This window comes from Zonotrichia leucophrys, chromosome 12, assembly GCF_028769735.1.
Source record: "Zonotrichia leucophrys gambelii isolate GWCS_2022_RI chromosome 12, RI_Zleu_2.0, whole genome shotgun sequence".
In the NCBI taxonomy this organism is placed as follows: domain Eukaryota; kingdom Metazoa; phylum Chordata; class Aves; order Passeriformes; family Passerellidae; genus Zonotrichia; species Zonotrichia leucophrys.
Genome location: NC_088182.1, coordinates 1,760,363 through 1,779,765, shown reverse-complemented (window position 1 = coordinate 1,779,765; position 19,403 = coordinate 1,760,363). Strand labels below are relative to the sequence as shown.

General features: G+C 45.9%; 1 protein-coding gene across 3 annotated transcripts in view; it reads left to right on the top strand.

The window, feature by feature from the left end:
* LOC135453067 (contactin-4) overlaps positions 1-19,403 on the top strand; it is a 267,949-nt gene that overhangs the window by 199,221 nt on the left and 49,325 nt on the right. For all 3 annotated transcript variants that reach the window (XM_064723696.1, XM_064723694.1, XM_064723695.1), the window contains exons 8-11: positions 1,033-1,135; positions 3,287-3,471; positions 12,772-12,908; positions 14,658-14,787. In XM_064723696.1, the coding sequence (XP_064579766.1) occupies positions 1,033-1,135; positions 3,287-3,471; positions 12,772-12,908; positions 14,658-14,787 (555 nt within the window). The remainder of the gene's footprint in view (positions 1-1,032; positions 1,136-3,286; positions 3,472-12,771; positions 12,909-14,657; positions 14,788-19,403) is intronic.

Sequence of the window (19,403 nt, the reverse complement as noted above, 5' to 3'; positions counted from 1 at the left end):
ATCCATATTTTTAATAAATGCATTTAATTTTGACAACTGAGGCTGTGCAGGAGCTACTTTGTTGAACATTTATTTGCAGTTACTGTGTTGGAAGGTGACACAACCTGCTCTTGCATCAGAACAGGTCAGCAAGCAGAGGTGGAGTGGTGTCAGCTCACACTCAGCATTTCCAGCTTCATCACTGGAAAACTAAAGGAAAAAAACAGGATATTCCTGCATCCAGTGTGAAAAGCAAGAGCAGTCAGCAATCACAGGCCAACCTCAGCAGCTCTGACGTGCCCCAGTGTCACTGCAGGCTCATTTCTGTGTTTTTGGGATTCTCCAGGGCTGACCCAGCTCCTCTCCTGCCTTGGCCACCATCCAGCAAGTGCTGCGCTCTTGAGATTGGAGCTGCAATCATCAATTAGCTGATAATCACTATTGGTGGAATTATATGTGCTGGGTTTAAGACAGTGCAGTGGCTGGAAATGGAGCCATTTGTCAGGGGTATAATGGCCTTTTTATGTGCACAAATTTTTAAACACAATTTCATAAAGAGGCTGCCACGCTCCGTGATTTACTGGGGCAGTAAAAAATAAAGAAATTACCCGAGGAGTAGAAGATCTCTGTGCATTGAAGTCCTGGAAGTTAATAGAAATATCTCTGTTAACTCCAGGGATTTTCAAACTTTTTTCCTAATGGCTGCTAGTTCCACATTCCGTTTCTAGAAGATGCTGAACCTCCCTGATTACTGCTCCCCTTATTTCACGAGTTACCTGCAAAAATCCTGCATATTCAAAAGCAAAAAGTAACAGAGCCACGAAGAGAATTTAATCTTTGGCAGATGGTGTGGAGAGTTGGTTCAGCTTCTCCTCTGGCAGTAAATGGGAAAAGAGCCCACACGCCACGGCTGTTAGGAACAAGCCATGTTTAAAATGAATGGATTAATTGGGCAAGTAATGATGTATAGAACAGCTCTGTGCTAGCACGGGAACACTTGTGAGTTTACTGCTGAAACTCAACCAAGCCTTAGCATCTCCTTTATGTTCCCAGGGGTGATGGGAGAGTACGAGCCCAAAATAGAAGTGCAGTTCCCAGAAACTGTTCCATCTGCGAAGGGAACCACGGTGAAACTGGAGTGCTTTGCCTTGGGCAAGTAAGTTTGGATCCATTATTGTTATTAATTATTATTCCTGCAGCTCCTCACGTTTGTGGGGTTTGCAGCTGTTCCTAATGACCCACTTCCCTCAGCAGGAGTTACCTGTGGCCAGTTTTCAGAGCAGCCACAGGGCTTGGGCACTCTTGTTCCTGGAGTAAACACTGGCAAAACTTCCAAAATGTAGGGAAATGGCAGGAAAATCGTCACAAAATGGATGGTTTGGGTTGGAAGGGACCTTGAATCCCATCCAGTGCCATGGGCAGGGACGCCTCCCACCATCCCAGGCTGCTCCAGGCCCTGTCTTTTGGACACTTTTAGAGCAGCCACAGCTTCTCTGGGCAACCCCTTCCAGGGCCTGCCCACCTTAAAATGGATAGGTTTTTACCCCAGATTCAACTGGGTCAAAACAGCATTTTAATAATAAAACATCTCCTGCTTAGACACCGTGATAAAGACATTTACATTTATGTTCCACATAACCCACCCATAATAAAACCTGTTTATAAAATCTGTTCATATACAACAGATTGAATAATTGTGAGTGACAGCCATAATCATTTAAACTATTGCACTGCATAGCCCCACCTCCCCTTTAATGTTTCAGGGAAGAATATATGTATCAGATTAGCATAAAATCAATTATAAATTCACATTTACACTTATGTTCCACATAACCCACCCATAACAAAATCCCCTGTGGACCCTGTGCCAGGCCCCTCACTGCCTTTTTATCTTCTCTTTATTCTCTCATGCTGTTTTGGTTTTTACCTTTTTTTTCTTCATATATTCTCTACTACCCTTTTGGTTTTACCTTTTTATCTTCTCTATATTCTCTGATGCCAGGACACAGGGGTACAAACCGAAGTCTGACCCCGACATGGGTTCGGGATGAACATGTTTTTATATTCTATCATTATATAACTTTCATTTTCATTATTAAACTTATATTGTTCTATGGTATACATAGATTTCATCCAAGCACGGGCTCCTCGTGGTCCCCCTCAAACTTCTAACATAGTTTCTCATGATTCTTCTTACGATTAAACAATAATTATATTTAATTACTGAACAATCATCACATCTAAGAATTATAACATTTATCATATACTGCTTAAGCAGGTGCAATTTCACATGATCTGGCAAACACAAAGCCTAACATTTTCAGAGTCTATTTTTAACATTTTTCCAGGGCCCCACTAAGTCCAGCTTCTTTCTAATTCCCCGAATTTTATGATTTTACAACCTTTTACTATCAAATCTGCAAAAAATCCCCAACACCTCACTGTGACCGTGGCTTCCTCTGGCAGTGTTATCTTGCCTTCTTTCCCTCCCTCAGCCCCGTGCCCACCATCAGCTGGAGGAGGGCAGATGGGAAGCAGCCTGCCAGGAATGGTTAATTCAGGCACGCTAGTCCGCTTCTTTCTAATTCCTTGAATTTTATGATTTTACAACCTTTTACTATCAAACCTGCAAAAAATCCCCAACACTTCACAATGACCATGGCTTCCTCTGGCAGTGTTATCTTGCCTTTTTCCCTCCCTCAGCCCCGTGCCTGCCATCAGCTGGAGGAGGGCGGATGGGAAGCAGCTGCCACGGAAGGTGCGCAGGCACCGCTAAGTCCAGCTTCTTTCTAATTCCCCAAATTTTATGATTTTACAACCTTTTACTATCAAATCTGCAAAAAATCCCCAACATCCCACTGTGACCATGGCTTCCCCTGGCAGTGTTATCTCTTTCCCTCCCTCAGCCCCGTGCCCACCATCAGCTGGAGGAGGGCGGATGGGAAGCAGCTGCCCAGGAAGGTGCGCAGGCACCGCTAAGTCCAGCTTCTTTCTAATTCCTTGAATTTTATGATTTTACAACCTTTTACTATCAAACCTGCAAAAACTCCCCAACACCCACTGTGACCATGGCTTCCTCTGGCAGTGTTATCTCTTTCCCTCCCTCAGCCCCGTGCCCACCATCAGCTGGAGGAGGGCGGATGGGAAGCAGCTGCCCAGGAAGGTGTGCAGGCACCGCCAAGTCTGGCTTCTAATTCCCCAAATTTTATGATTTTACAACCTTTTACTATCAAATCTGCAGAAAATCCCCAACAACTCACAATGACCATGGCTTCCCCTGGCAGTGTTATCTCTTTCCCTCCCTCAGCCCCGTGCCCACCATCAGCTGGAGGAGGGCGGATGGGAAGCAGCTGCCCAGGAAGGCGCGCAGGCACCGCTCCAGCGGGCTCCTGGAGATCCCCAACTTCCAGCAGGAGGACGCCGGGCTCTACGAGTGCGTGGCTGAAAATGTCAGGGGCAAGAACGTGGCACGAGGACAGCTGACGTTTTATGGTGAGCAGGCTGCCTTATTGCAGGCAGCGCAATCTGCAGTAAATATTTTGTGAGGACGTAATTTTGCGGGGGTATTTTTTGAAATGACTTTCTCTTCGAATGGCGCGTCTCGAGAAGGGTGTAATTTGAAATAAAACCTGGCTGGATGGTGCATATTAATTGAGAATCAGAGCAGCTGGAACAAAAACACATCCCCAGGAGGACATTGGCATGGAAACGTGCTGGAAGTGCTTGGAAAAGTCTCTTTTCCTTCTCGTGGCTGGGAGGGCAAAGCGGGAAATCTGGGGGAGCATCCTCGTGTTACAGCTTGGGATTTGTGGTGTGTGGGTTGCCCCAGCTTTTGTGGATAAATGTTAATTGCTGATAGCCAATTAAGAACAGCTTTCAGGAGGATCAGTGATTGAAGAACAGGGGGAGTTGGGATTTAACAGTGCCAGGGCAGAGCCCTCTCCCCTCAAAGGCTTTCTGCACCTGCTCTTCCCTTGCTGCAATCCCAGAGTCAGGCACTGGGAATGCCAAAATCCAGCCTCCTAGGCCTGCTCTCTTAAATAGAGGATGCATTTATCCCTCTGATCCTGGCGCTCATCCCCAAATTTCTGCTGGGAACAGCCACAAAGCAAACTCAAAGTGTGGCTTTACCTGTGTAGAGGTGAGTGGGAGCTGCAGGGAGGGGATTTAGGGGCACAGGGGGCTGGGTTTGGTACCAAGGATCTGTTGGAGATGTTTTGGAGAGGGGAAGCTGCAGGTTCCACACCCAACAGATGTGCAGAGACCTCCACAGCATCCAAAAAATCCTGGTTTTGTTGCTCCCCTGGTCCCATCCCATGTTGTTCAGAGGAAATATTCAGATTTTCTCTCCCAAATGTTCCTGAGCTCCTGTCAGCAGGGAAGGTTGGGTTGAACTCCAGAGATGATGAGGAGAATGGTTTTTGATTTATAATAATTTTGCCACAGAAAAAGAGTTTGGGAACCAACCCTTCTGGCAAAACTGAATTGAATTTGGTGGGTAGTGTAAGTTTTTTTTTAAAAAGTAGGGAAGTTTTCAAATTGGAAAGATTTCTGAAAGACATTTCATTTAAAATCACAACTTTTGGGGCTTGCATTTCAAATTAACACTTCTCCTTTTAAAATCGAGGGAAATATAAAATGATAAAACATTAAAAAGGAGTGAAAGAGCAAGAACAAAGTGAAATCTTTCATGTTAAGGCAAGAATCTGGGATTGATTTGAACAGGTTTTAATTTTTTTAATTAGATGATTTAAAGATTCCTTTTCCTGTGGTGTGTTTTTCTCCTGATTTTCCCCATGTGGGGAATAAATTAAAAGACTCATCAGTTGTAGAGTTTTGCTGTACCCACAGCAAAACCAAAGCTGCCTTTCTTGGAAAGCAGTAAATGGAGCCTTTGGAGCACTCCCACCATAGCACACATCGAGTTATAATCTCATTATTGTAATGAATTTACTGCTCTGGATCCTACACAAAAGCTGCCGCTGTGGCTCCTGCTGCTTTTCACCCCCATTGTGGCATTTCTGCAGAGAATCTCGAGGATTTTTTGGAAGAGGAGTGTCCTGCTGTCAGTCTGTCATGCTGGGAAGCCTTTCCATCCATCTCCTCCCTGGGACAGGAGGAATTCCCCAGGAGAGGTGGCAGACAGGCACCTCCCCAGCTGCAGGTTTTACAGAGAATTCACTAAAATACCATCCTTGTCTTGAGGATGGTGATTTTCCAGGGAACGAGTTGGGTTTTTTAGGGTAACTTGTGTTTTGCAGCCAGTACTGAAAATAGATCTTAAAAAAAAAAATTCAACTTCCATTCTGTACTCTGGGCTCTGGAGTTTTGCATGGCAGAAAAATTTCTTAAGGGAAAGTAACTTATTGTAAAATTTTATACAAATAGTTGGGAAAAATAGCATATTTTTCTTTAATAATTGTTTTTTTTTTAAGTTGAGAAATGTTATTTCATAATTGAAATACAACTGCAATGCTGGCAGAGCTTTCAAGCTGCTTTTGGAAGGTCAGGGCTGGTGCCTGGAGAGGGAAACGCTCTGGAGGTGCAGAAGGGTGCAGGTTTGAATGGATTTGAGGAAGAAATTTGTTATCATCAGGGTGGGCAGCCCCTGGCCCCAGTGCCAGAGTGCTGTGGCTGCCTGGATCCCTGGGGCGGGGTGCCCAAGGCCAGGCTGGACATTGGGTGTGGAGCACTGGGACAGTGGGAGGGGTCTCTGTGCATGGGCAGGGGTGGGATGGATGGATGGATGGAGCGGATGGATGGAGGATGGTAGGGAAATGGATGGATGGATGATGGATGGATGGATGGATGGATGGATGGGATTTAGGGTCCTTGCAGCCCAAAGAACTGGGGGCTCAGGGTGCTCTGGGTTATCAGAGGTGCTGCCCACCTGCACTGATGTGCTCTGCAGGTCACACTGAGGCTCCAACAGCTCCACTCTTTAAACCCAGTTTAAAGCAGCCTCTGTGCATGGCATAAAATAAGAAAAGAGAAGAAAAGGAAATTCAAATTTGCCTGCTCACTGTAGATAACCCAGCGTTGTCGGCTTCTCTGTGTGCTGCTGGAAGTTGTCAGGGAGGGTTGACTTCTGCTGTGTTTCACTCTTGTATCAGAGTTTATTTTCTCCTCCCTTTGCATATCAGTGCCACTGAAGTTGTTTGACACCTTTGTTGCAGCAGAAAAGGTTAATTAAACGTGCAAGAGCCGTTCTTGCTGCATTTGCTGCGCTCTGAGCCCCTGCACCAGGCTGTGCTCCACAAACACTGCTGCCAGGGCTGAGTCCCCCTTGATGGATCGACCTTCCCGTGCAAACATGGTCCTGTTAATGCAATTACAGAGCTCCCCTCTGCCTCCCTGGCTGATGGAGCTCTGAATGACACATCTCCCTGCTGGCTCTCCTGTTCTCCCTGGGTCCCAGCCTCGGGTTAATTCCTGCCAAAGGCTCCCCTTGGGGCTGTCCCATGCAGGCCCAACAGCTCCACTTGATCCTTGCGGGTTTCTTCCAACTCAGAATATTCCCTGATCCTGAACTATCAAATTACACTGCACAGCCTCTTCTTTTCCACCTTTTGGCAGTTCTCAGTGCTGGTGCTGCCTTCCTGGCCTGGCAGTTTATTCCTGTGCCAGCTGCATCCCATGGCTGAGGCAGGTGAGGTCCCCAGTGGCACCCAGGGTTCTCTTCTCCCAGATTCTCCAGTTTTTCCAGATTCTCTCAGGGCTCTCCGCACCCTCAGCTGTGTGTTTTGGGATGCACTCCCATTGACCTGATTGTATTTTTAATCTGGCTGCTCATAAATTTTACATTTGCTAACCCTCCGCAGGGCGAAGATTTATATCCTTAGCAAACAGCAATGCCAACAATTATTTTTTTTTTTTGCTGGCAGAAGTACAGTAAACAGATTACCTTAACCAGCTAATTTAAAAAGAAATTGCCTTTTTTGTTCATAAAGCCAGCATCAAGGAGATGCTTATTTATTATTGATGTTTAATTCATGCTGAGTTTAGATGCTGTTTCAGCCCGATCTTCTTTTGTTGATATCTGTGACCCCAAGGCTGCTCATCCTTGGGTTTGAGCTCCCTGAGCTCTGCTTCCCTGTGTTGACTCTGATGAGTCAATGCAATGTCCTGAGATTCCCCCTGCCCAACAAAATATTTCACCTGAATAACAGAAAATATGAAAAACAGCTGCTGGTTGAGGTGATATGAATGTGGGGCTGGGAGTGACAGCTCAGGTGAGGGCTGAGGAGCTGCACCACCACTGAGAACATTTTTTGCTGGGATTTGGACACAAAATATGGGATTTTCCCCTGGCTTTCCAGTCAGATCCATGCTTGGGAATATCCAATCTCCAGAGCAGCTCAGCTGGAGCCAGCACAGATGGAGGTGCTGCCTCAGCATCCCCGGTGTTGCTCCAGCATCTCCCGTCCTCTCCTGCTCTGGCAAGGCAAGGAAAGGAGGGACAAATTGCAGCTCAAATGCTTTCCAAAAGTGTCAGCACAGCAGCATCTGCATTAGCAGACAGACAGACTTGTCTGTCACTAATTACAGTTCTGTGCAGCATTTTCTGAGATATTCAGCAAAACCCATTCAATTGGCTGGGCCCCTTTGCAGATTAAATCCTTCTCACTAGGAATTTGTGAGGCTCCTTAATTCTGCAGTGAAAAGAGCCCTCCTTTCATCAGTGGGCCTGTGTTTTATTTGGGCAAAAGCCACTTTGTGCCACTCTGTAAAACACCCTCAGATGTAAATCAGATTATGCTCTTCATTATGGTCAGAGTCTGAAAAGGAAATTTGCACAAGTGAACATCAGGCAGTTTTATGTCTGCTCAGTTTAGGTCCTAAATCACAAATAATTTGCTGAAAGTTTGAAAAAGTGAGTTTCTGGACTGATAAAAAGACAAGAAAATTTCTGTACATAGGGCAAGTGCACTATTATTGTACTCTTACTATATTATTATTAATTATATTTCACATCACTCACTAGGAAACCCTGTTGTCACCTTTTACACAGGTAAAATTAGTACAGGGAGGAGTAACTCTGAGTTTGGAATTCTTTGCTGCCTAAGGAAGGTCTTGCATCCAGAACACAGAGCACATTCCTGCACAGAGCACAGAATTGTTTCTCATCAGCTTTTCCTTTTCCCAGGGATTGCTGGAACCCTGCTTCCAGAGAAATCCAATTTTTGGAGATTCAGAAAAAGTCTCATGTTATTATCACTGTTGCTTGGAGAAACATCTCTCCAGCAGGAGAAGCAAAAACACAAATAGGGTGAAACACAAATAGAAATGAAATGTGAAGGCTCCTCATGGATCACCCCACACCTCCCTGAGCGGCTGCAGTTTGGTGTCAGGATGGAAAATAACCAAACCCATGAGCAGGGTGCCTGTGGTGTGTCTGTAACACCCACAGCCCACCAAAACTGGGGAGAAAACCCTCTCATGGTGCAGAACGGGAGGTAAATGAGAGGAAGGGATGACTGAAGGGATTTTATCAGCTGGGTCAGCTCCTTTAGATTTTCCTCTGTTAATTTTCCTCTGGTGTTTAATATTCCAGACTTGGTTGGTAGGGTCAGTCTTGCAGAGTTTCCAAAGACTCAGTCAAATGGAGATCTATTTTTTTTTTAGGCACAGCATTCCAGTAGATTGGTTTGGTGCAGGGTTTGCACACCTTGCAGTTGTAGAGATTTCCAACAGTCCTTGGGGTCAGGAGGGAGGAAAGGAAGAGAGAGGAGCAGTGGTAATTTGGGGTCTGGTTCCTGTGATCTTTGGGAAGGAAACAAATGAGGATTGAGGGGTTTGTGCACAGGAGCTGTGTCCCCATTAGGGGCTGCACTCTTTATTTCCAATTACTCATCTGCTTTTCCCATCTGGTTGTTTTGGGTTTTTTTTTTTTTACTTCTTACACTTTGCTTTCTGGTCTTTAGACTGCTCTGATCCTGGGCTCGGTCTCAATCTCCTTAGAATAGAGATGGTAATGGACAAGTCCTTCAGCCTTTCATCTGCCATTAATGATGAATTACACAGCCTGCACCAGGTCATCAGCTGCTAGAAATTGGCTTAGGAACACTGAAATCAATACACACCAGCTGAGAATTGGATTCTGGATATGTATTAGCACCTCATTTGCTTGAGTCTTTTTGGTTGTTTTGAACTCACAGATGATTGCAGAGTCCTACAGGTTTTTTTCTGGTTTATTTCTCGTATTTCTCCTTTACTTCTGGGAGTTTGCTACTCATTTGTGAGGTGATGCATCATCACCTGCCACATCATTTCATTTGCAAATATCTTTCAGGACATGATTTCCAGTTCCTGTTTTGCCTTTTGATTTATTACAGTGAAGGACAGACTGCCCCTGGACTTTTTTGTCTTAAAGAAGTAAGAATATATTTGGGCATATTTTCCTATTCACCTGGTTTTAACTGTCCCACTTTGTGTTGGTGAAGACTGAAATGTGATCAAAGGTAAACAGGGGTTTTTTTCTCACTATTTTCATCACCTTTTTTCAGTCCCCCTGAGTACAAACTCCAGAAATCTCCTAGGAGGGGGAGATTTTTCTTTAAAGCAATCCTTATGTAAGAGTCGTGCTTATATCTCTAAGCTTTTTCTTTCACTTTATAGATTTAGCATATGAATTTTACTTCCAACTCAGATGAATTCTTAATCAGTTTCCAGATTTTTCCTCCAGGATGTTTCCAAGGCCAGTACTATCTTAAGTACACCAAGCTGGACCAAAATATCTCCTGTAAAATAATTTCTCTTTGGTCAGCGCCGCTGAAACAATCCAAAGGACTCTTTTCTAGACCAGCCACAAATTCAGCCTTGTCATTATCTCTGAGAATGTTGCTATACCAGAAAACGTTGTGGAGAGGAGCTGGTTTCATCCCCTTATCTGAATTATTTTAATTATCAAGCCTGAAATCTCGAGTCGTGTTACCTCGCCCTGATCCCCAGTGGGCTCCTGTCAAATTCCATTAGCTTGTGGCCACTCTCCTTTGGTGGCTCACACGTATTTGCAGCCTGAGCCAACCCCTGAGTATTCCCCAAGATGTAGCCAAGAGCTTCTCTCTGCACTGAACTGGTGAGAGGAGAGCTTGACCTAATTAGAAAAACTCCCAAAGAGCAGCAGAGAAGGAACTCCTGCTGAAAAAACAGCTCAGAGCTCCTCACTGAGATCATCTTCTGACCTGTGCTGCTCGCTCTGGAGCTGTCTGCACCACAAATGGCTTTGGAATTTGGAATTTTAACCAGTTCAAATCACTGGTGTGGGATGCAGGCCGTGACTCATGGATGCTGCACCCAAGGGTGATGTGAATTTGGGGCGGCACCTTCCAACACTGCATGTTTTAGTCTCAGCACTCAGGGCAAGAGTTGGGATGAACAACCCACAAACCACCCCAAAAAATTCCTTTTGGAGAGAATTTCCCTTATTTGGGGAAAATTATTATTTCTCTTTTTGGGGAAAATTATTATTTCCCTTATTTGAGCAGTCTGTACGAAATGAGGATGAATTTTGAGTTTTCTCTCCACAGGAGTTATCTTTGTTTTTCCGTAGCACACACTCAGGTTATAGAGCACAGCTTACCATTCATGGCTTTTCTTGATTTGCAAATTAATTCCAGTTGTTTTGTCTGGGTGGTTTTTTTTAGTTTTGTTTTCATGTGGGAAATCTGTAAAACAGCGCAGCAAAAATAAAAAAGGCAAATGGATATGTGTGGGTTTTATAGAGCTCCTTTCATGGGATCATAAAATTCCCTTCAAAATGATGAGTTAGATGCTGTTAGAATAGTAAATATGTAAATTCATGAGTAATTTGCAAATGTCCTTGAGCCACTGAACCCATTGCAATTGCTCAGCTCGATGGAATTGTTCAAGTTCTTACTCCAGATGACAGAACTGACTTTCATCTTCCTGCATTTAAAGGCTTTCCCTTTCCTTTGGATACAGACAATAAACAAGCTTAAAATATTACAGGGGCAGGAGGGGCAGCCAGAGAAATAAACACCACTCGCTTCTCCTTTCCCTTCTGCATTGCCAGCATGCTCAGTTCATATTTTTAATTTTTTTTTTTAATTCCCTTGGAGCTGAGGGAAACTCTCCACCTCATCTCTGCTTTGTGGGCACATTCAGGGTGCCAGGGGTGGGGTTAAACACAACCTGAATTCCCTAAATTTGGATTTCCAGCATCCCATCATCACAGACATACCCCAATTTTGGATATAACCGCACCCATTTGCCATTTTGATGTGATATTTTTAAATTTATCCTTTCAAGCCCATCTCTGGATTGCTATCCAACGGAGATTTTTAAAGTTGTTACCTGGCTTTGAGAAATCTTGATTTTCTTTTCTTTTATCTGATTACACAGGGTAAAGTATTAATCAGGTTCTTGGAGACCTCTGCTGGTAATACCATTCTGCTAAGTCAGATGCTCTTATGTCAAAATAGGGCAAATGCCCATTAAAAAAATCAAAACTTTATTGTTTATTGGGACTTTCTGAATAGTATTATAGATATAATATTATACTATTACTGATAAGATCTTATATAGATTGTATTGTATATTGTAGATATATCTGGACAAGAGGTAACTCTTAAGAAAGTCTGAGGTTTTGGGTGGTCTTCAAAACCATGTGGCAATTTTAGTGGAATTTAGTGGAATCTGGCTAAACTCAAACTCTATTGAAAAAAAAGCCAACAAACTGATAAAATTATGTAAAACACGGTTAAAAATAAGATCTCACAAGTGGCTGAAAACTGCCAGCGCTAGTTTTCACCAAATTCTACCAAAATGTGTCTCCAATATCTGCTTGTGGCCTTTCCAGGTTTATTCAGTGTCATTAATGCAATAATTGGGTCCAAAGATTTTTCCTTCCTGTGGCAATGCATGGAAATCTGGCCGTAATCAATACAGGACTGAGAGCCTGGACCTGCAGTAGTGCCTGTAACCATGCAGAGTTACTGAAATAACCTCAATTTCAATGCAGAACTAGTTCTAAATTACATGTTTTGAAGTCTGAATTTTAGATCTTTGAAGCCCAGGTTATAGAGACCCTGAGGAGGGAAATGTCTCTGTTTGAAAGAGCAGGTGTGTAACTGCTGCTTTGTTTGTGCAGGATGAGCAGGGTTTCTGAAGCTACTCTTTCTCTTTAAGGTTTTTTACTACAAATAAAATAAAAGTAGCTTCTGATCTTGGCCTGTGGCACCTTCAGAAAGCAGCACTGGACTCAAGGAAGAGCAGTAATCTTGAGCAGTTCTTGTCTTGCTTTTGTGGGGCTGTTTAAAAACAGAGGCCAGACAGAATTAAGAGAATAAAAAGAATTAAGGGAATAAAAAGCTGTTCTATTTATTGAAGGGCTTCAGATACATTTTGGGCAGACAAAGCCCCCCCAGGGGCTACACCCAAAAATGGATGATGGGTCAGGGTTTGCACGCTTGTATAAGTTTGGTCCATTTGCATATTGGGGGTGAATCTGCCAATTCCAGCTTCAGGTAATGAAGTCATTGACCCCAAGTTTGCTGCCACAATTCAATTTTGTTCCCGTCTCTGGGCCCTGAGGCAGTGAGGTGTCCTTGATTGCCAGGCCTGGAGAGGAATTGTTGTGTCTGCCCCAAACGGGAAAGCAGCAGCTCACACTGTGTGTGGAGTTTAGAGTTCTACACAAATAAATGAAAACAGAAAAGCTGAAACCCCAACATTATCCAGTCCAACGCTCTGCTGAGGGAAGGAAGGTTTGCTGGGCAGCACAGAGGCGCTGCTCCAGGCTCCATGCTCCCCTCCCTGCTTTCCCTGCAGCCCAGCCCAGCTGGACGCAGCAGATCCGCGACGTGCGCGCGGCCATCGAGGAGCGCGTGTCCTGGGAGTGCCGCGCCAGCGGCCGCCCCAAGCCCTCCTACCGCTGGCTCAAGGACGGGGAGCCCCTGCTGCCACAGGTAGGCACAGCTGGAACCGCTGGGGATGGGAAATGGGGGTGCTGGGGTGCTCTGCCTGCTCGCTGGTCTCTGGGTGGTTGGGTTGGGATGGGATGCTCTGGAATCGCGGAATGGTTTGGGTTGGAAGGGACCTTCAAGATCATCTCATTCCATCCCTTGCTCCAAGCCTTGTCCAGCCTGGCCTTGGGCACTGCCAGGGATCCAGGGGCAGCCACAGCTTCACCCTGAGCACCCAGGGCCTGCCCACCCTCACTGAACATCCCCTGTTCCTTCCCGTGCCTGGTGGCACCTCCCTGCTCCTGCCAAGGACAAGCAGGACACACCACAGCTCCGCATTCGCAACTCTCCTCCCCAAAATGAAGGATCCATGGTGCAAACCTAAGGCTGGACAGAAGAAGAAGGAATGGCTGAATGGGTTTAGAATGTGTCACCAGAGAATGGTCACCCTAAAGTAATTATTTTAATTTACGATGTTTAGGTGAAGTTCAAGTGATAATGAAACCTCGGGGTTCCTGCTGGTGTTTAATGGTGTTCCCAGTCCCTCCTGCAGGAGCTGTGGAATTACACCCTCCCATGTGTGCCCAGCCTCTCCTGGAGGGTCATCACCCAGTCCGTGGTCCCACCCTGTAACCACAAACTCAGCCAAGTCACCAAAGCTTTGGTTTCACAGCAGCCAGCACTTTTTCCCCTTCACTTACTGTGAAAGAACATGGCAGCCCCAATTTGATCAAACCCTGATAAAAATTGCACAAACATTAAATTTCTGCCCTAAGGCCGAGTAGAAAACCAATAGCTCTTTATTTTAGATTTTTTTTTTTGGTAAATGTCAAACTCCTGGGGAGGGAGGGAACACTTTTGCTGTACTTATTAGAATTGATAACTCAAGCTCCATGTCCTCAGGCTGACAAATGACAGCCTGGTCTTTCACTCCACACACTAATTCTGGTTGCTTCACGCTGGTCACTGGCAGATGGGCTTGTTCTTAAATCACGTTAGTGGCTGATATGAAGTAAAGGATCATTAAATTATTAGCATTTACATTGTTTTCAGTAAACTGCAGAAGATTTTAAATGTTTCTGTCTGTGCTGGCTGAGATGGCAACCAGTCTTAGCAGCCTGCATTGCCATATACACTCAAAATGGCCTCAAGGGTCAGGTTGGAAATCAGGAGGAATTTCTCCATGGAAAGGGTGAATTTCTCCATTGGATTTACCTAGGGAGATGTGGAGTCCTCATCCCTACAGGTATCCAGGAAAGACCTGTATGTGCTACCGTTCAGTTGCTATGGTGGTTTTTGGTCAAAGGTTGGACACAGTGATCCTGGAGGTCTTTTCCAACCTCAATGAGTCTGTGATTCCATGGAAATACCATTGTTTGAAATGTTTCTGAGGATGGGCTTGGCTGCGATGTGCCACTGTGGAACTGAAGTGCATTTCTTGCCTCAAGCTTATCTCCTTGAAAGGGATATTAATCTAAATGCTTTGGGTATTAAATCAATGAGGGGTCAAGGGAAGGTCCTCCGATTGAAATTGCATTTACCAACCCCTGTATTGGTTTCACCATTTAGTCTCTAGCCTGACATAAATTTGGCTGGCAGACAAATAACTCGCAGCATGCAGATTCCTCCCGTTCCCGCTGCTTCCTTTGGTCCTCCTTGCTACAGAACACAGCAGGACAACCTCTGGGTGCACGCTCTGAGGAGGCTTTGCCGGTGTTCTCATTGATTTGGAGTTTGTTTTGCTGTCCCCAGGGCAGGGTGCAGCTGGAGCAGGGCTCTCTGACCATTGCCAACGTGAGCCTGTCGGACGCGGGGATGTACCAGTGCGTGGCGGAGAACAGGCACGGCGTCATCTTCGCCAGCGCAGAGCTCAGTGTCATCGGTGAGTGCACATCCCCGAGCACTGCCAGCCCCCCAAACCACAGCCAGCCCCCCAAAACCACAGCCACTATCCCAAACCACAGCCAGCCCCCAAACCCACAGCCAGCCCCCAAACCCACAGCCAGCCTCCCAAACCCACAGCCACTATCCCAAACCCACAGCCAGCCCCCCAAACCCACAGCCAGCCCCCCAAAACCACAGCCAGCCTCCCAAACCCACAGCCAGCCCCCCAAAACCACAGCCAGCCTCCCAAACCCACAGCCAGCCTCCCAAAAACACTGCCAGCCTCCCAAAGACACTGCCAGCCTCCCAAACCCACAGCCAGCCCCCCAAAACCACAGCCAGCCCCCCAAACCACAGCCAGCCCCCCAAACCCACAGCCACTATCCCAAACCCACAGCCATCCTCCCAAACCCACAGCCATCCTCCCAAAACCCACAGCCACCCTCCAAACCCACAGCCAGCCCCCCAAACCACAGCCAGCCCCCCAAACCACAGCCAGCCTCCCAAACCCACAGCCACTATCCCAAAACCACAGCCAGCCCCCCAAAACCACAGCCCACCCCCTCCCAAAAACCACAGCCAGCCCCCCAAAACCACAGCCATCTTCCCAAACCCACAGCCAGTCCCCCAAACCACAGCCAGTCCCCCAAACCACAGCCAGCCTCCCAAAACCACAGCCACCCTCCCAAAAACCACAGCCAGCCCCCCAAAACCACAGCCAGCCCCCCAAAACCACAGCCAGCCCCCAAAACCACAGCCAGCCTCCCAAAACCACAGCCAGCCCCCCAAACCACAGCCAGCCTCCCAAAACCACAGCCACCTCCCAAACCCACAGCCAGCCCCCCAAAACCACAGCCAGCCCCCCAAACCCACAGCCAGCCCCCCAAAACCACAGCCAGCCCCCCAAACCCACAGCCAGCCTCCCAAACCACAGCCAGCCCCCCAAAACCACAGCCATCCTCCCAAACACCACAGCCATCCTCCCAAACCCACAGCCAGCCCCCCAAAAACCACAGCCAGCCTCCCAAACCACAGCCAGCCTCCCAAAAACACTGCCAGCCTTGCCCAGGGGCTCCTGATGAGCTGCAGCAGAAGGGGATCTTTGATTTGTTTCTGAAGCAGAAGGGGATTGTGATGGTGTTCACTGGGGTCTTAGGATGAGGGAAGAGATGAGAATCTGATTCCATGTTTCAGAAGGCTTGATTTATTATTTTATGATATATATTAGATTTAAAACTATACTAAAGAATAGAAGAAAAATTCTCATCAGAAGGCTGGCTAAGGATAGAAAAGAAAGAATAACAAAGGTCTGTGGCTCAGACAGAGAGAGAGCCAGCTCTGCCATGATTGGCCATTAATTAGAAACAACCCCATGAGATCAATCACAGATGCACCTGTTGCATTCCACAGCAGCAGATAACCATTATTTACATTTTGTTTCTGAGGCCTCTCAGCTTCTCAGAAGGAAAAAATCCTAAGGAAAGGATTTTTAATGAAAATATGTCTGTGACAGGGGATCTTTGGCGATTTGTTCCTAAGGAAGGTGTGAAATGCAAACTTGAGGCATTTGAGAGCAGAGAACAGATGTTTTTTACTTCATCCCACATTCCTCCAGGAGCTGGCAGGTGCATTCCCTCTCCTGCTGGTTAAAGCTGTTTCTGGAGAAACCTGAACATTCCATTCAGGACATCCAGGACCATAAGTGCCCAGTCCTGGCTGCAGAGGTGACTCTGCTCAGGGCACAGTGACCTTTCAGCAAACAAAGTTCCCCCATCCCAAAGAAAAGCATCTTCCACCCCACAGTTCTGGGCACAGCTGCTCTGCTCCTCCCAGATAAAATCAGGAGAAGCTCATGTAAATCCAAGTGGGGAAAGACCTGAGGGGAGGGAGCAGAAATTACAGAGCCAGGATCCTCTCAGAGATGCCCATGCCAGACAGGAGGCAATGGCCACAAAAACCTGGAAATGCCACTTAAAATAAGAAAAAAGTTTATTTTGAGGTTGGTTGGGCACTAGAACAAATTTTCCAGAGATGTGGTGGCATCCCTGTCCTTGGAGATGCTCAGCATCCAACTGGGCACAGCCCTGGGGAACCTCCTGTGCTGCTCCCGGGTGGGCAGGGGCGGGGTGGGACTGTGGGATCTCAGGATCTGAGTCCTGAGGTGCCGAGCCACCGAGACCACCCTTGGGGGGCTCGGGAGTCCTGGAATGTTCCAGAAGTGTCTGGTGGCTGGACTTTGACCCTACACAGGAGACGACACCTGTATGAGGACAGGAGGGTTTCACCGGGGTGAATGGTGAAGGGATTGGTTAATTAGAGGGTGAGACACAGGGTTTAGGATTTCTGTACAGGGGGGTTTAGAGAAGTAAGATGGAGGAATTGGGGCGTGTCCTGTCCTTCTTCTTCTTCTTCTTCTCCTCCATCTTCTGTGGTGATGGTGGCACTTTGGGATTGGTTATTACTAAAAGTGCACCGGGCAATAAGAATAAATGGTATTGGGGAAAAATGATAAATATTGTACACGTAACCATGGGTATAAAGATAGGTGACTGTCCGGAGGGCAGCACAGTGTGCTCATGGCTGGCTGCTGAGCAGAGCTCTGTCGGGCTGAAAGAAAATCTTTTAGATAAACAATTAATAAACATAAAAACCGAAAGAAGAACTGAAGCCTCTTCTCATCCTTTGATACGCGGGCTGCCCCAAGGCCACTCCGGGCCTTTCCAGGCCCTCCAAACAGCCGAAAACCGGACATGGGACCATCCCAGGGGTCCCTGCAATTCAATCCCAAACCACATTCCTGAACGAGAGGCAGCCTGCTCAGCACAGGGATGTATTTTCAAAGGGTTAAACAAATTCCTGATCACAAAATAACAGTTTAGCTGCTCTCAAACGAAATGTTCGCTAGCAGCATTCTCTGATTTATCCTGAAGAGCAAAGCATCAGGTTTTTTTACAGCTATGGGATTTTCAATTATTGGTCATTTTTTATCATCAGTGATAGATGCCTGCATAGAAAAAAAAATTCGTTTGAAGGATTGTGTGTGTTGCTGTTGGAGAAAGGTACGATAATGCTCAATAAATTAGACTTCACAATGCTGAGATTTATTGGACATGAAAGAAATCGAAATAAACCCACTGATGCTTTTCTTGTCTATTTAAAACCTGGTAAAAATGGACCTTTGGGAAGGAGGAAGATGTTTCCAGAGGAAAGAGGTTTAATCCTTTTTGCTGGGGACTCCCAGGGTGTCCCTGTGCCCAGCAGCTCCTCGTGTCCACACAAAAAACCCAAATTTTGGAGGGTCTGGTCTGAGAAACCTGGCAAGGAATATTTATTTGGCCAACTTCTCACTTGGAATTTGCAGCTCTGCTTCTGTCTGTCGCAGGAAAAGCACCCAAATGGTGTCCTGCAGATAAATCCCTGTGCATCTGTGATTGAGCTTGGCACATGTTGAAAGGAAAGCAGCGGGTTTGCCTTTTCACTAGAGTTTCAAAGCAGGGCAACATTCTGAGCCCTCCCTGGGAAATTTTAGCTTTTAACCAGATCTGAGGGTTAAAATGGTTGTTTTAAAAGGTCCTGAAGTTAAGCACTTGCTACTGGTGGTGTTTAATCATCTCAAGTGAGACTTGCACCAAAATTAAGTGAAAGAGAGAAATGGAAAATTACAGACCCAGCTTTTCTCAGAGTGATTCTTCTCAATTACTGTTGCCAATTATCTTGCCTGGAGTCTTTAAATAAAAGCAGAATCCAGTGGTGCTGGACATTGTACAAGACTGAGATGCACTCTTGTCTTACAGAATTTTCAGGCTAAATGTTTAAAAAACAAATTGGAAAAATGAAATGTGGGCCTAGAGTAGGAAAGAAAGGTCATTAAAGACCCTGCTTGACAAACAAAAGGTGTGAATAAATTAAATTCATTACTCCTGAAGTGGCACAGGAAGTTGTGGCAGTGCTGAGAAAGGAGCCCAGAGTTTCTAAATGTCAAATGATGACATCTTGAACGTCACAAAATAAACCCACAGTGAGCAACTCCTGTGTCTCACACAGGAGCAAGAAAATGCAGCAAATGGCTCACAAAAAACAGTCTAAACTGTTTATTACAGAGATGGGAGCAACAGGATTATTCAAAAAATCCTTTTGCTTATTAATTTGGGAAAATCATCTGAGAAATTAGTTTCAGAAGTGATGATATATTAATAATTCTATAAATAATAATGCATTTGGCTCTGAGTGCATTGGTGGGAAGTGTCCTCAGGATGTCTCCTTTAATTCTGGAGTGTTTTACAAAGCCAGTGCTGGTTTCAGGGCTCTTTTATAGCATTTAATTAATATCATACCTGTGTTTCTGAGTGCCAGAATTAAGTCCCTGCCTGTGATTAGATGTGGAGAACAAAAAACTGATGCAGGAACTTGGAGCACTGTTGGATCATAAAGCCCATCCCGTTTTCAGTGTGGGATTGTGCTTCATTCACAGGAAGCCAAAGCATCTCCTTGTTCCCCAGGCTGCAGAGAGGCTGCAGGGCTTTGGGGTCAGCTCAGTGGATATCTGAGAGTTTGTCACAAACCACAGGAGTGTGCCCTGGGGGAAGAAAAGATGATTCTTTGTGCCCTGGAGCA